A 14182-nucleotide genomic window follows, 5' to 3' on the forward strand; every position below is an offset into this window, starting at 1 on the left:
ACAATTTTGGGGGATGTTTTACAGTTGACCCTTGAATAACACATGTTTGAACTGTGCAGGACCACTTATACATGGATGTTTTTCAGTAAATAAATTGGAATTTTTTTTGGAGGTTTGTGACGATTTGAAAAGTATTTTCTTTTCTCTAACTCACTTTATTATAAGACTACAGCATAAAATACCTATAACATACAAAATACGTGTCAATCGACTGTATGTTATTGGTAAGGCTTCCAGTAAACAGTAGGCTATAAGTAGTTAAGTTTTTTGGGGAGTCAAAAGTATATGTGGATACTGCTTGGAGAGTCAGAGCCCCAACCCCTGCATTGTTTAAGGGTCAGCTGTATAATGAAATATGGCAACATTTCGAGGAACTGCAAAACTTCAAAATCATTATTTTCCAAATGATCAATGCATGAAAATGCAAAATCATGCATGGGCAAAAGAGCTATTGAAAGCGTAAAAAGGTAAGATGCCAGTAAGAATTGTGAATAAGAACTTTCTGAAAATCCATTCCTCCAGAAAAGCAAGGAAAATACAGGCAAAATCAATTTTTCCAGAACTCTGGAAATTAACCAAAGGCTTGTGACAATCTCAGGAGTGTTAAATTCAAGTAAAAAAGAAATTGCTCACTCAGTAAGAACAGTAAATGTTGTGGCATTTCAGTTGCCCTATTCCTCTGTCTCCCCAGTTCTTTGAAAGCTACCAGACCTGCAATCCAAGTGAAAACCAGTAGCCAAGCAGATACATTTTGAGACACCCAAAGCCCCACTCCCAGAAAACTGTCATTATTTGACCTGTCTGGAAATTTCCTGGAAACCCATCTCACAGGGCTTGTCTTTTATTTGACTCAAGAGTGTGCACGGTGTCAACAGCCTTGTCCGCAGGGGATTTATAGTTAGAAACACATACTTAAATAACCAAGGATCAAAGAAATCACAGGCAAAGCAGAAAATATTTTGAGGTGAATGAAAATGAAAATACAACCTTCTAAAACTTACAGGATGCAGCAAAAACAGTACTCAGAAATTTATAGCTATACATATTTAATGCCTACATTAAAAAAGAAAATTCTCAGATCAAAATGTAACTTTATACCTTAAGGAAAAAGAAGAGAAGGAAGGAATTAATAAAGATTACAGCAAAGATAAATGACATACAGAATAGAAAAACCATAGAGAAAAATAATATAAAACTGAAAGTTGATTCTTGGAAGGATCAACAAAATTGACGAAGCTTTAATGAGACTGACTGTATTAGTCTGCTCCTGGTGCCATAACAAATACCACAGACTGGGTGGCTTAATCAACAGAAATTTATTTCTCATAGTTTTGGAGGCTAGAAGTCCAAGATCAAGGTGCAGGCCAGCTCACTTCCTGAGGTGGGCTCTCCCCCTGGCCTGCAGACAGCTGCCTTCCCTGTGGCCTCACATGGTGGTGAGAAAAGAGTGCTCTGAGAGTCTCTTCTTACAAGGACACTGACCCTATCAGATCAGGCCCTACTCTACGCCTTTGTTTAACCTTAATTACCTCCTTCTAAGCCCTATGTCCAGTAGAACCACATTGGGCGTTAGGGTTGCAACACACGAATTTGAGGGGACACAATTCAGTCATAGCACTGACCAAGAAAGAGCTAAGACTCAAATTACTAAAATCAGGAGTGAATGATGGGATACTACTGACTTTATGGAAATAAATGGATCATAAGGTAATACTATGAACAATTGTTCACCAATAAAATAGCATTTTAGATGAAATGGACAAATTCCTGGAAAGACATATATTATAAAAACGGACTCTAAAAGAATAGACAGACATGGAACAAGTCAAGAGATCAAGTTAGTAACAAAAACAAAAAATAGACAAAAAGCCCCACACTTTCCAGGTCCAGAAGGTGGCATTGGTGAATTCTAACAAACATTTAAAGAAGAATCAAGATCAACCCTTCACTGGTGAAGGCTGCACTACTGAATTCTAATACACACTTAAAGAAGAATTAAGATTAACCCTTCACAAACTCTTACAAAAAATAGAAGAGGGAACACCTTCCAACTTATATTATGAGGCCAGTATTACCCTGATATCAAGATCAGAGAAAGATATCACAAGAGAAGTCAAACTATAGACTGATATCTATTATGAACACAGATACAAAAGTCCTCAACAAAATACTAGCAAAACAAATCCAGCAACATATAAAAGAGATTATAAATCATGATCAATTAGGATTTATCTCAGAAATTAAAGGGTGATTAAAAATGAAAACCAATCAACATAATATACCCTATTAGCAGAATGAAAGAAATAAACTTCACCTTATCATCTTAATTGGTGTAGGAAAAGCATGTGACAAAATCCAATACTTAACAAAATCAGAAGTGAACTTTCTGAACTTGATAATGAGCATCTATGAAGAACCCACAACTAACATCATACTGGACCCTGAAAGACAGGAAACCTTCCCTCTAAGATCAGGAAAAAGACAAGGGTGTTCACTCTCTCACCACTTCAGTTCAACCCTGTACTTGTTCTAGCCAGGGCAACTACGCAAGAAAAGGATATAAAAGACATATAGATTAGAAAGGAAAAGTCAAACTATGTCTATTCATAGAGAATATCCTAAGGAATCCATCACCAAACCAACCCAAACCAAAACAAAACAAAGAAACAAAAACTCTTGGAGCTAATAAACAAGTTCAGTAAGGTGGGGTACAAGATCAATATACTAAAATCAATTGTATTGGTAATGAACAATCAAAAAATAAGATTTAAAAAATGCAAAATAGGTGGATTTCAACAGAATTAAAAAAGGTTCATTGATATGGTTTTTGATTCCATATTACAACTAACCTTTTAATAAACTATCACTTGTCCAGTTTTGAAGTAGTATCAAAGAAAAATAGCTCTATCACAAAAGGCTATTAAAATGCTTCATCTCATTCAACTACGTAAACATATGAGGCTGTATTTTCTTTACATCCTTAAATCACTGATATTGCATAACAGTGGTGGTGAAAAAAAAATGTCTGAACATATGAATTCAGTATTGATTTTAGCATTTAACTGAGATAAGCTCATCAAAATCTGTTAAAAAAAACAAAAAACCCCAACATATTGCAATAAAAGGAACCCAGAGGTGGATCCAAGAATCCAGTATTTACTAATTCAGACACTGAAGAGATTTACTTATAAAAATAAAATACAATGCTATTCTCCTTAATACATTTTTTGAAAATTTTTAAAAATAAAAATGTCTATATTAACATGTAATAATTTTTAAATTTTTATTAACATTTCATGAATTGTCGTTTTAGAAATAATTAATAAATACATTCCAACTGTTTAAATTGTTTATAATTTAACAAATATTGATAGGCAAAATACACATAAACAAAAGCTCTTTGGAAGTTCAGTAATTTTTAAGAGTATAAAAATATCCTGAAATAAAAATTTGAGAAGTTACTTCAAACCTTATGTAAATATTGTATATATTTTATTTTCTATGTATAAAATACTTAATAATTCAGATTTAAATAAAAAAATTAAGTCAGAAGAAAATCTAAGAGACTATATATAAAATTTAGGGTTAAGAGAAACCTTATTCAGGATAGAATATATCTTTAAAAAATTTTTAAAAGATTTGGCAAAGTACTATAAAAATAAGTCAATGGATAAAAGATAAATCTTTTAAAATTTTTTGTAATGAAGGTAGAAAAAGAGTCAATATCTGTATTATAAAGAGAATTGATATGAATTGATTTGGAAAGACAAACTCAATTTAAAAAAGGGAGAAAGGGTATGAATAGGAAATTACAGCACAGCAAATCCAATAAAATAAACATAAAAGACACTCATACTACTCAAAGGAGATGAAAAATTAAAATAACATTGAGATAGCACGCTATGGCCATTAGCTTGGCAAAAATCAGAAGAGTAATAGCACCTATCACTGGTGGACGTGGAGGGCAAGGGCTCCTCTCCTGCTCGGCTAGTAATACCTGACTTGTTCTAGCCTGTTGGAAAAGCAATCTGGAATGACCTATTACAATGAAAAACACACATATACTTCAACCCAGCAACAAAAGCCCACATAAATGAAAGCACCAGTAAATACAGATATATTTACAAAGATGTTCACTGCAACACTATTTGAAGTAGCAAAAATCTGGAAAATTGTACATCCGTGGCATTAAGAAGAATCAATTTGCTATGCCTGGCTGACTTGGAAGGATTTCCAGACAATACTAACATGAGAAAAAGGCAATATTTTATATATATGTTTGTATTTGTGTCTATGTCATCTCATTTTGTGAAACAAATATTGACAAAACCATACATGGATATGGGTACATATATGTGTTCTCTCTGTGTGTATCTTACAAGAAAAGCATGAAAGCACGTGCACACACTAGGTTGTTAATATGGGGGATGAGGGTGGTTGATGTGGGCCAAGGGAGAGGCGAAGGAGAAGCCTATGTTGTCTTTCCTGGAAGATGTCTCCCCGGCTTTCCTGACCACACCCTTCTCTTTCACCCTAAGCTAGGCAACGTCCTGTTGAGACAGCCATCTTTCATTCTTCTTTAGTACTCAGAAGTTCTGGCACTTCCTGTTTCTATCATAATCATGAACCTGTAAATTGTATATTTATTTTCTATTGTTTGCTGTTTACATATGTGTTTAAATATGTCTCACAAGAGACAAAATTGTGTAGTGGTTAAGAGCATGGAACTGTTGAGTTAGAACACCAGGGTTTGATTCCAGCTCCATAACTAATAGCTGTGTGAACTCCACAAGTGACATATTTTCTGTTTCCTCATCTGTGAAATGGCAATAGCAACAGTACCTAAACTGCAGGACAGTAAAGAGCAGATGAGTGAATATACGTAAGGTGCTTAGAATAGCGCCTGGCACATGGTGATGCTTCACAAGTATGAGCTGCTAGTATCAGGATCATAATCTCACTGATTTGGATGGATTTTAAATTCTTGGAGCTTTTTTAAACCGTAGACACTCTTTTAGATTTCTTTTGAATCCCTTCCCTGTTATTTCCTAAAACAATGTTATTTCAAGACCCTCAAATAGCTGAGTAAATAACTCTTAGATTGACAAGTCTATTGAGAAGGAAATTGCTGGGCATACGATTGTCACCTACATGACAACCAGCAAGTAAACATCCACGGCTGGTCTCACCTGGCACTTACATCTATTTTGTTAAGATGGGAGAATATTTGTCTTAAGATTAGTCTTCTAGAATAGCACAGGAAGGCCTTTCATCTCCACTTACAGAGCCACTCTACAACCTAGACACAAGGAACCTCACCTTGAACCTGTAATAAGGAAACATGAGCCATTTGTGGTGAGAACACTGGGAGCAGCTTCCTGAGCCTTGTGATTTATCATTAGCCCTTGGTGAACACATTACATATGTTAAATATAAAAGTAAATTGTACTAGATAATACATTTCTTTAACATGAGGTGGGATGTGTTTGAACCCTTAAGTTGTAGTCATTTGTCTGTCATCTTGTGTATACTGTCCAAGCTTATCTAATGATGGTTTTATTCTCTGGAGGTTTAAATGAGTCTGGGGTCTTCTGGGCAAAAGAGTGTAAGAAGCAGTTTAGAAATAATGAAAACACCTGTCCTTCTAATGCCATCCTCTCTCTCTTCCTGTCTGGATGTTCAACTTGTCCCTTTCAACTGGATCCTTCCCATCAGCATTTTAATATGCTTAGGTCTCCGCCAAATTAAAACAAAGCAAAAATGCCCTGTTTAGTCACCATCCAATGCTCTTCTGCTCATAGCCAAATTTGTGGGAAGAGCTGTATATAATCATTGGCTCCACTCTCTCACTTCCCACCTGGCCCTCAGTTTGGCTTTTGCCCCATCAGTCTTCAAAAATGCTCAGCCAGTGACTCAGTCCACCAATCACTTCTCATTTCTCAAGGGAATCTGCCTGCTGATCGGGTCTCTCACCCACCCTTCCTTATCCCTAGCTACGCCCCCAACCCCCCTGCAGTTTCCAGGGTCAACAAAGAGGGTGTAGCTTTCCACACCTTTCTACTATGTGCATACATTAGCACATACATAGTTTATGAGGATATGTTTTGTATGTCTGGTTTCTTTTTTGTTTGAATCAAAATGTTCACATTATTTTGCAATTTCCTTTTTCCTTGTGATACTATATCCTAGACAACTACAAGTTGGAAAAAGCATTTCTAACTCTACCTTTCAAATTGTTTATTTTAGTTTATAAATGTATGTTTATTCAGACATAACTAAGTGTTAACCCATCAGGAACAAGTCATTACATTTTTAGGAATTAGAGAGAAAAATCAGATTTATGCATCCAGTGGTATTCTTATTGAGAGTTGCCAGCAGTCAAAGCTGCAAGCACGCGGCCCTCAGCTCCCTGAAAGGGAAAGTGAAAGCGATGTACCCCGGCCTCAGGCCCCACCCCAAAGGAGCCATTCATCCTTAGAGGTACTGAGCAGCTCACTGAAAACAGTGGCTCCATTATCTGCGTTTTGGGTTTAAATACTGAATTAAGAAAGTGTTTTACATTGTTAGGCAATGCGACATAGGACTCCAAAGCCCTGAAAATAATTTTGCTGTCTGTCTCCTTTAGAGTTGTTACATTGGGAGGTGACAGCTACATTACAACAGTGTGACTTGTTCAAATGACTTTTGGAAATTTTCTTTCAGTGTAAGCATCTTTCACTTTCTTTTTTCTTTCCAATTTTAAAAGGCAATTTTAAAGTAACACAGGCCTTTGGTGACAATAAAATACACAGCATGCCCAGTCTTCCCCAGGTGGCCCTTGCTAATAATTCTCTGCAGTGTCCCGGCAGGATCATGAGGAAGGGAGAGACCACGACCTGCTGACCTGAGTTCATTACAAAGTCTGAAGTTTTGGTCTGAAATGGCAGACCCTTTCCTTATAATGTCTCAAATAACCCCTTCAAGGAATCTTCGGAAAATTGTAGTTACACAACAATAACCCTCTTAAATTGTAGTTACAAACACTAACCCTCTTAAAAGTCTGCACAGAGTAGCAAAGGCCCAGAAAACTGAAAGATCTCTATATTCCTTCACTTATAGTAGACTATAATTGCTTCCAGAGGGAAGTTTCCAGAAGTTGAATTCCTATCAACAGAATAGTTGAACCAAATGAATTTTCCCTTTCTTTACAATAAAGGGATTAATAGCAACTAAACAAAACAAAATAAAAATCCCAAAGCAAATACAAAACCCAAAGGAAAAAAATAGATATTGAAGGGAACTTTTGGGCACAATGACAAAATATTAATGGAATTAAATAATTAAGATATTAACTTAAAATACAACTTAAGACAGTATGGATGGGTCAGGCACACAGGTGGTATCTTACTGCAGTCCTGAGAAGACGGACTGAGTCAGGGAGCTGGCTTCTCTCTGGGGGTTGGCAAACAATGGTCCGTGGGTGAAGGTGCCTGTTTTTATAAGGCCGGAAAGATAAAATAGTTTTTACATTTTTAAATATTTGAAAAAAATTTACTGACACAAATCATGAAATTCAAATTTTAGTATCCATAAATAAAGTTTTATGGGAACATTGCCACAGTCATCCAGTGATGTTTTGTTGACAGCTACCCTGCATTACGATGGCAGAATTTGAGTGGCTGAACCAGAAGATGGTCTGACCCGCAAAGTCAAATCATTTACTATCTTCCTCTTGACAGAAAAAGTCTGCTGATCCTTGTTCTAAACCAGATTTTACTGCCACCAACCTTCTGTGTGACCTCCCCTCTCTGGATCCACCTTTCTAAGGGAAAAGGCCTGGAAAAGGTGCTGGCCCAGACCCGTGTGAGGTCCAGAACGGCTCTGACACGGCTCAGTGACCAAGAACACCTGCTGGTGCCACCTACAGCCCCTGAAGAAAATGGCAGGTGGGCAGCAGCCAGCACGGGGACAGTATCGCGTAGATCTGGGCACGGCCGTCCTCTTCGTCAGAGGGCTCTCGAATGAACTCTCTCCCCTATCTGATGCCATCAGTGAACAAGAAGCTAGCTTTTACACACCGTTTAAACTGACAGACCACAACTCCCCCCAAAAATATGCCTTCCAGTATTCGCTTCAGGAGTTAACTGCTCCCCACAAAAACAGAAGGAATGCAAAACATTTGATTACTACGGAGAACGAGAGCACAACACATGTCTTTTCTAGGTCTGAAGGAAATCCAACTAAAGAGCTTCTCATCTGAAGCCCTATCTATAGCCCAAGAGCCACCATTCTTTATATAGCCTGTCAGGAGACTCACCCACATTTCTTCTGAACTTCGACATGAAAAAACCAGGTAAAGCGGCTGAGGAAAGCCATGTCAAAAGAATGCAAGCGACAGTCAAGTGGTTGGTTCCGCCAGCTCTGCACCAAGCCCAGGCTTTTCAGCCTAGAGATTCTCACTGAGAACCTCTGTGCCCAATCTTCCCACCCAAGAGGAACACAAGTGGAAGCTCACGCCCCTTCTTCAAAGCAAAGAGCACGTGTTGAAGAACTGCTCCTTTCCAACCTTCCATCAAACCTGAGCGCTGCTGAGTGCAGCACTTCCGAGGCGGCCTCTGCAAACCTGCCCAAAGCCGACAGACAGACAGTGTTCAGACACAGGCCCGTAAGTCCCCTCCCCCGGAGCCCTCCTGTTGGAGCTCTAGCTGCCATTCCCCAGTCAGCTCTGGGCATAATGCAGCAGAAGTGATGTTCCAAGACTGCGGAGCCCAGAAGAGGAGCAGCAGCTTTCACTCCATTCCTCCTGGAACCCAGCTGCCCACCAATAGGGAAGTCTAGGCTGGACCACTGAGTGATGAGAGGCCGCATGGAGGCTGTGAGGCCAGTTGGACACAGAGAGCAGCCACATGACTCCCCAAGTGACACCAGCAGAAAACCACCCAGTTGAGCTCTAGAACTGTGAGAGGCAGTGTGAGCAGGGATCAAGACCTCCACTTCTGGGCTAACTTTTCAAGCCCAGGAAGAGATTCAGAAGAGTTGGGCACAAGTTTTTAGCGGTGTCAAGAGCCTCCAACTTACTTCATCATCTTCCTCCTCTTCATCATCCGATTCAAGAACACCATCCAGTAGCTCTTCTGTAAAGAAAAAAATCAGTGAATAACCGCAAACAGTCGGGAGCCTTAATCAACAAAATCCTTCAGGTGCTGCACAGCTTGTAAACACCTTAGTGAGAGGTTACATTCAAACAATCATGTTCCTTGTACCATTTCAGCCATAGTTTAATATCATACGAGGCAATTTTAAATGTATTTCCCATTTTTATCAGGACACATTAGTAGTAGCATGAGAAAAATTAGAGCCAACATATAACTTGAGAGGAATTTAGGGGAATGAAAATAAACTCGTATTATTGCTGGGTACTGTGCTAAATGCTGTCACATGTTATTTCACTTAACTCTTACAAAGATTTCATTGACTCGTTTCCATTTTATAGCAAAGAACAAATGGAAGCACAGACAGAATAAGGGACTTGCTTGTGTCACACTCCCATGATTGACAGAGATGAGATTCAAACCGAGTTCATTTCTAAATCCCATGATTTTTCCTCAGAGGTCAGGAGCCATGATCGTGGCAGCAGGGGTTCCTGAAGGCTCCTGTGATTTCCTTCTACATCTTACAGAGTTTACAAAGAAGGAATAAATTAGTAGCACAATGGAGTCAGAGAAAGAATGAGGCTATTTCTTCATCTGTAAAATGGGTCTCATACCGCCTCCTCCTAGGGTTGCTGGGGGATTTTATAACACACCGGAACTACCCGACCTGGCCCAGGCAGGCATTACACAGAAGGTGGTTACCTTCTCCTCCACGAAGCCTTCCCTGATCCCTCACTGAGCAGTCACCTCTCTCTCCCCTGAGCACACTTGGCGTTTTATCTAGAATGCTCTCATAGTCCTCACTACTTTTGGATGATCAATCTTTACTAATGAATGAGTGGCTAAGACTTGTCTGGGCATCTTTCTCACTCACGTACTGGATGTGAGTCCCTGGGGACAGCACCTGACTTACTTACCCCTATATCCTTTCTGCATTTACCTTATTATCCCTCATGTCTTGAACAGATGACATGAAAGTAAAGAAAGCCTGAGGGAAGAGGAAAGGAAGTCAACAGGAGATGCAGCAAAGAAGGAACCAGAGGCTATTCTTGAAGAGACTGCCCAGCACACTTGGAAAGGTAGCAGATTCACCTAAATTCAAACCGCAAAATCATTTCCTACAAGGGAACACGTAGAACCCCAGGACACCTGCTGTCCTCAACACAGCCTCACTCCAAAGGGAAGGCCTCCACTTGGCTGGACCGAGGCCCACAGGCCACCAACTTGTGACCCCACCTCACAGGGGCCTGCACGCCTCCACGCCTACTGTGGGCACCATTGTCATGGAGCGCTGTTCAGTCAAAAAAGCTACTTTGCCAACAGGAGGATGTTATGTCATTCTGCACTTGGGCTGAAACCTAATTACCTAACTTCTACTCCCTGCTGGCCCATGAACAGCACTACTGTTTCACTTCCAGTAAGTGGCTTTCCAAATGCTATATTCATCAATTATAAACTTTTCTTTTTCAAATACAGAAATGCCTTTTCTTTTTTTTTCATTTTGTGAGGCCGCAGGCTAGCCCAACCACACTCCCCTCCTCTATCCCCGGAACAATCCAGTCCTGCGAACTGAAATACCTTACAAACCTCAGCTCCTCTCTCTAGGATGAAGAGGACATCAGTCCTTTCCCCACACTGTTCCCTGCCTTGTGGCACCTCACAAGGTGCCCTCACTCCAATAACTAACACAGTGTTTGGAGTTGCCAGTACCCCTCCTTTCCTAAGGGGCCAGCTGGTAAAGCAGGCTCTGCCTTGTTCCTGTCCAGTGACCCACCAAGTCTCCCTGTCTTCTGTTTGGGGCCTGGCCAGGATCTGCTGGTCCCCTAGCTGAGTGTCTCCTAGCTCCCTGCTGCTGTGATAGGTGCTCACCTCTGCCTGTCACATCAACAGGCTGGCGTTTTCCCTTAGGCTTCACCAGAGTGGGCCTTTCCCACCTGTGGGGTTAGGTTCCTAAAATATACTGGAAATTTTATACTTGAAGACCTTAAAACTTTATTAGAAAAATAGTGCTAGAGGATTGAGATGGGCTTGAATGTATGAAAACCCGCATACATGCCTTTGTGTTCACTAAAATAAGGCAAGACAGCCAATACGGATTGTGCCATTTTCATGTATCCCAAACTAGTGAACTACAATTAATTTGCACCCTCCTATTAACTTCCACTGAAGGGTGAAGACAGGACTGGATGGAAACTCTAGCTCTCCCTCCTCTAGGTTTCACTGTGATGCTTGTAGATTCCTTCTGACTTGATACTAGAGACACGTATGCTAAGGCATCTGCGCATGCCTGCTCCTCCTTCCAAATGTTCAGTGACTTTTTAATTTTGTTTCAAAGTAGCAGACTACTGGGTAATCATCTCTAGCATTCTGCCACTATCCTATGGATAAAGAGAAAAACTTGTAGTTTTTCTAGCTGAGCTAAGCAGGTATATCTCAAGTCTTTCCTGAGTGTAAAAGGTTATCGGGTATTAGCTCTGCCCATGGTAATTTCTTGCTAAGCAAACTCCCACAAAAATGTAAACTGGCCACTCCTTCCTCACATTCTTCAGCATGCTTGCCCAAAGGTCCGTTTTATGTATGAGAAAGAGGTATTTTTTCTTTTGGCTAAAGAGCAAGGGGACCTCATCCTGCTTCTTGGCTGACAGGAGGAGGGAAGACTGACAAGGCAATGGAGGTGCACGTGTCTTGAGAGACAGAAACACAGAGTCAGCTTTGAAGAAGAGTCGCAACCCAACCCAATACAACCAGGACCCTGAGCAGCAGAGGACTCCTGGGCTCAGCACAGCTCATGACCATGCAGCAGACAGGAAAGGACTTTTCCCAAGTTCCGCTGCCTTCCCAAACTGTGACCTCCACAGAGAAGGTCAGGGAGCAACTTCAGCCAGGACTGAGGTCAAGGTTTCATTTAATTTTTTAAATATGCCTGCCCAGCAGAATGAGGCTAAAAGTCAGAAATGACATTATTGCAGAAAATAAAGTTCTATTTCTTGCCCACCTGAATTTGGAATGAATCACACTTGCTCCACAAAAACCAGTGAGGAGGATGTTCAGATGGAAACAGAGCTCCAGCCTAGAGGGAGCCAGGGTTTCAACCTCTCTGGTGGCCTCCCAGCTGCCTTCTGTTGAGCAGGCGCCCCCTATGTTCTCATTCTGTCCCGCTGCTTCTGCGTCTGCCTGAGGCAGGGATGTGCCACCCTGGCCGTACAGTGCAATCACTATATGCACCTGGGGTTTCCCCAGGGATCCCGATTTAATTGGTACTGGCACTGCCTTGGGGATTCTCAAGTCTCCCCAGGTGACTGCATGGGTGAGAAGAGCCCCCTGTGGGCTCCACCCGGTAAAGGGCTTCTTGCGTCTGCCTTTTGCTTGGCCTTAGTCAAGCTGCTGACTTGGGATCAGAGGAGCTCAGGAGATTTACCTTTTACCTTCATTCATGTGCTGAACAGGGTCTTTGGACTTACAGTGGTGTGGACTGCTGGGTGTTGGGAAGGTCATGTACAAAGACAGAAGCGACAAACTTGGCCCTGGATGCTGGCAGTGCCAGGTGCCTCTGGCCTGAGTATGAGTCACGAACAAGGCAGCAGGAGTCCACAGAAAGAGCTGACAGTTTTCCCACCACCTCAGTTCCATCCAAGGCTTCCTGCACCTTCCTTTGCTGCTTATTATGGGAGGTGGGCTGTCATGGTAATGGAGGAGGCTGGGTAGAATGGGGATCCCACCTTCCCATGCCACCAGTTGTCAACAGAAATTTTTGGGAAGTAAATGTGGGAGGATGATGACATTTTCTACAGTGGTGTGAGAAAGACTGGCATCTATTTTTATCATCTGACCCTGGGAAGCCAAGGAGCCACCCTCAGGAGGTGGAGGGGGAGGTGGAGAAGGGTTTCTGTAATTGCTTCTGATTCTTTTTGTTGACTAGCAGCCTAAGGTGTGATGAGTGACTGCTGATGTTGGGATGATCTGAACTTCTGTTGGCGAGGTCATGTGGGTTTCCCCCCTTCCTCTAAGGCCTCCTGAAAGAATTCCAAGATATGAAAAGCCCCTCTAAGAAAGCCCAACTATCTTTCTGGGATATGTGAAAGAGCCAAAAGATAGATGATAATTCTTACATTAAACGGACCTGAATTGAGCTGCTTGATGATAAATTCGATCTGGCGGGTCATTTCAGCATCGCCTTCTTTGCTGAAGCAGCGAAGGATGTCCTCCATTCCCTGGAAGCATTAGTGAGAGTAAGAATGATCGTTTCAGTTCTTTGGGGGGGAAACTACTGTGCAATGGGGTGGTTTCACCTAATCAAAAAAACACCCTTTTTTGGGGGGGAAAGGATATTCACAATAAAAATTTCTCTGCTGAATACAAAATTTTTATTATTTTTACAATTCAAAGTGAAATTAGTTTTTTCTTGGTTGATTGTCCTAATTATAATACATTTAGCAAAAAAAAACCAAAACACCCCACAAAACTATTGCAAAATGTTACGACAAAAGTATTCCTTTAGTTTTGACAATATGTTGTTTTCGAAGGTGGATTCTTTCCTGTGTTTTTTTGTATATTTAAACATTTCCTTCTGGATTTTAAGGACAAAAATGGTCTTTGAAAAATGAGCCCATATGTTCAGAGATGTAAATGAACAAATAGAGCATCTTTTTAAACACCTATCTTTTTTTCTATCAAAAGAATTATAAAGTCACTACATTATGCATTGTTTACTTTACTACCAAACAATGATTAGCAGGATTTCAGGGAAACGCAGAAGATACAACTTAAGCACAAATGTCTATTTCCCTTCCTTCCTCTCTCCTTTCAGAATTTGTCTAAGTGTATATGGCTGGGGCTGGTGAGGCCTTCTTGCTACCACAAGGGGAAGTGCAGAACCCGAAACAGGAAGCGGAATCTGGAGTTGCTGGCACAGGGATGGATCCTGTGACGTGTGAACCCCAATGAAGCTGTGCCTGAAGCTTTTCCATGGACTTTTCAGTACATGAGCCAATGAGCTCCCCTTTTTAGTAGGCCAGTTTAGAATGGACAGCTCTAACTGATGCAGATGTGCC

The 14182-nt window shown here is 40.9% G+C and overlaps 1 protein-coding gene and 1 non-coding gene across 4 annotated transcripts in view; one reads left to right on the plus strand and one right to left on the minus strand.

Annotated features, from left to right (window-relative positions):
* Window positions 1-14182, minus strand: part of ARMC9 (armadillo repeat containing 9) — a 118333-nt gene that overhangs the window by 37846 nt on the left and 66305 nt on the right. For all 3 annotated transcript variants that reach the window (XM_036997768.2, XM_017679750.3, XM_017679752.3), the window contains exons 18-19: window positions 13252-13342; window positions 9058-9113 (exon numbers count right to left, since the gene is read on the minus strand). In XM_036997768.2, coding sequence (XP_036853663.2) covers window positions 9058-9113; window positions 13252-13342 — 147 coding nt within the window. The remainder of the gene's footprint in view (window positions 1-9057; window positions 9114-13251; window positions 13343-14182) is intronic.
* LOC118968235 (small nucleolar RNA SNORD72) lies at window positions 2996-3074 on the plus strand. Its single transcript, XR_005055792.1, has one exon. It is a non-coding gene; the product is annotated as a small nucleolar RNA SNORD72 (small nucleolar RNA).

Source organism: Manis javanica, chromosome 12 (genome assembly GCF_040802235.1).
Source record: "Manis javanica isolate MJ-LG chromosome 12, MJ_LKY, whole genome shotgun sequence".
NCBI lineage: Eukaryota > Metazoa > Chordata > Mammalia > Pholidota > Manidae > Manis > Manis javanica.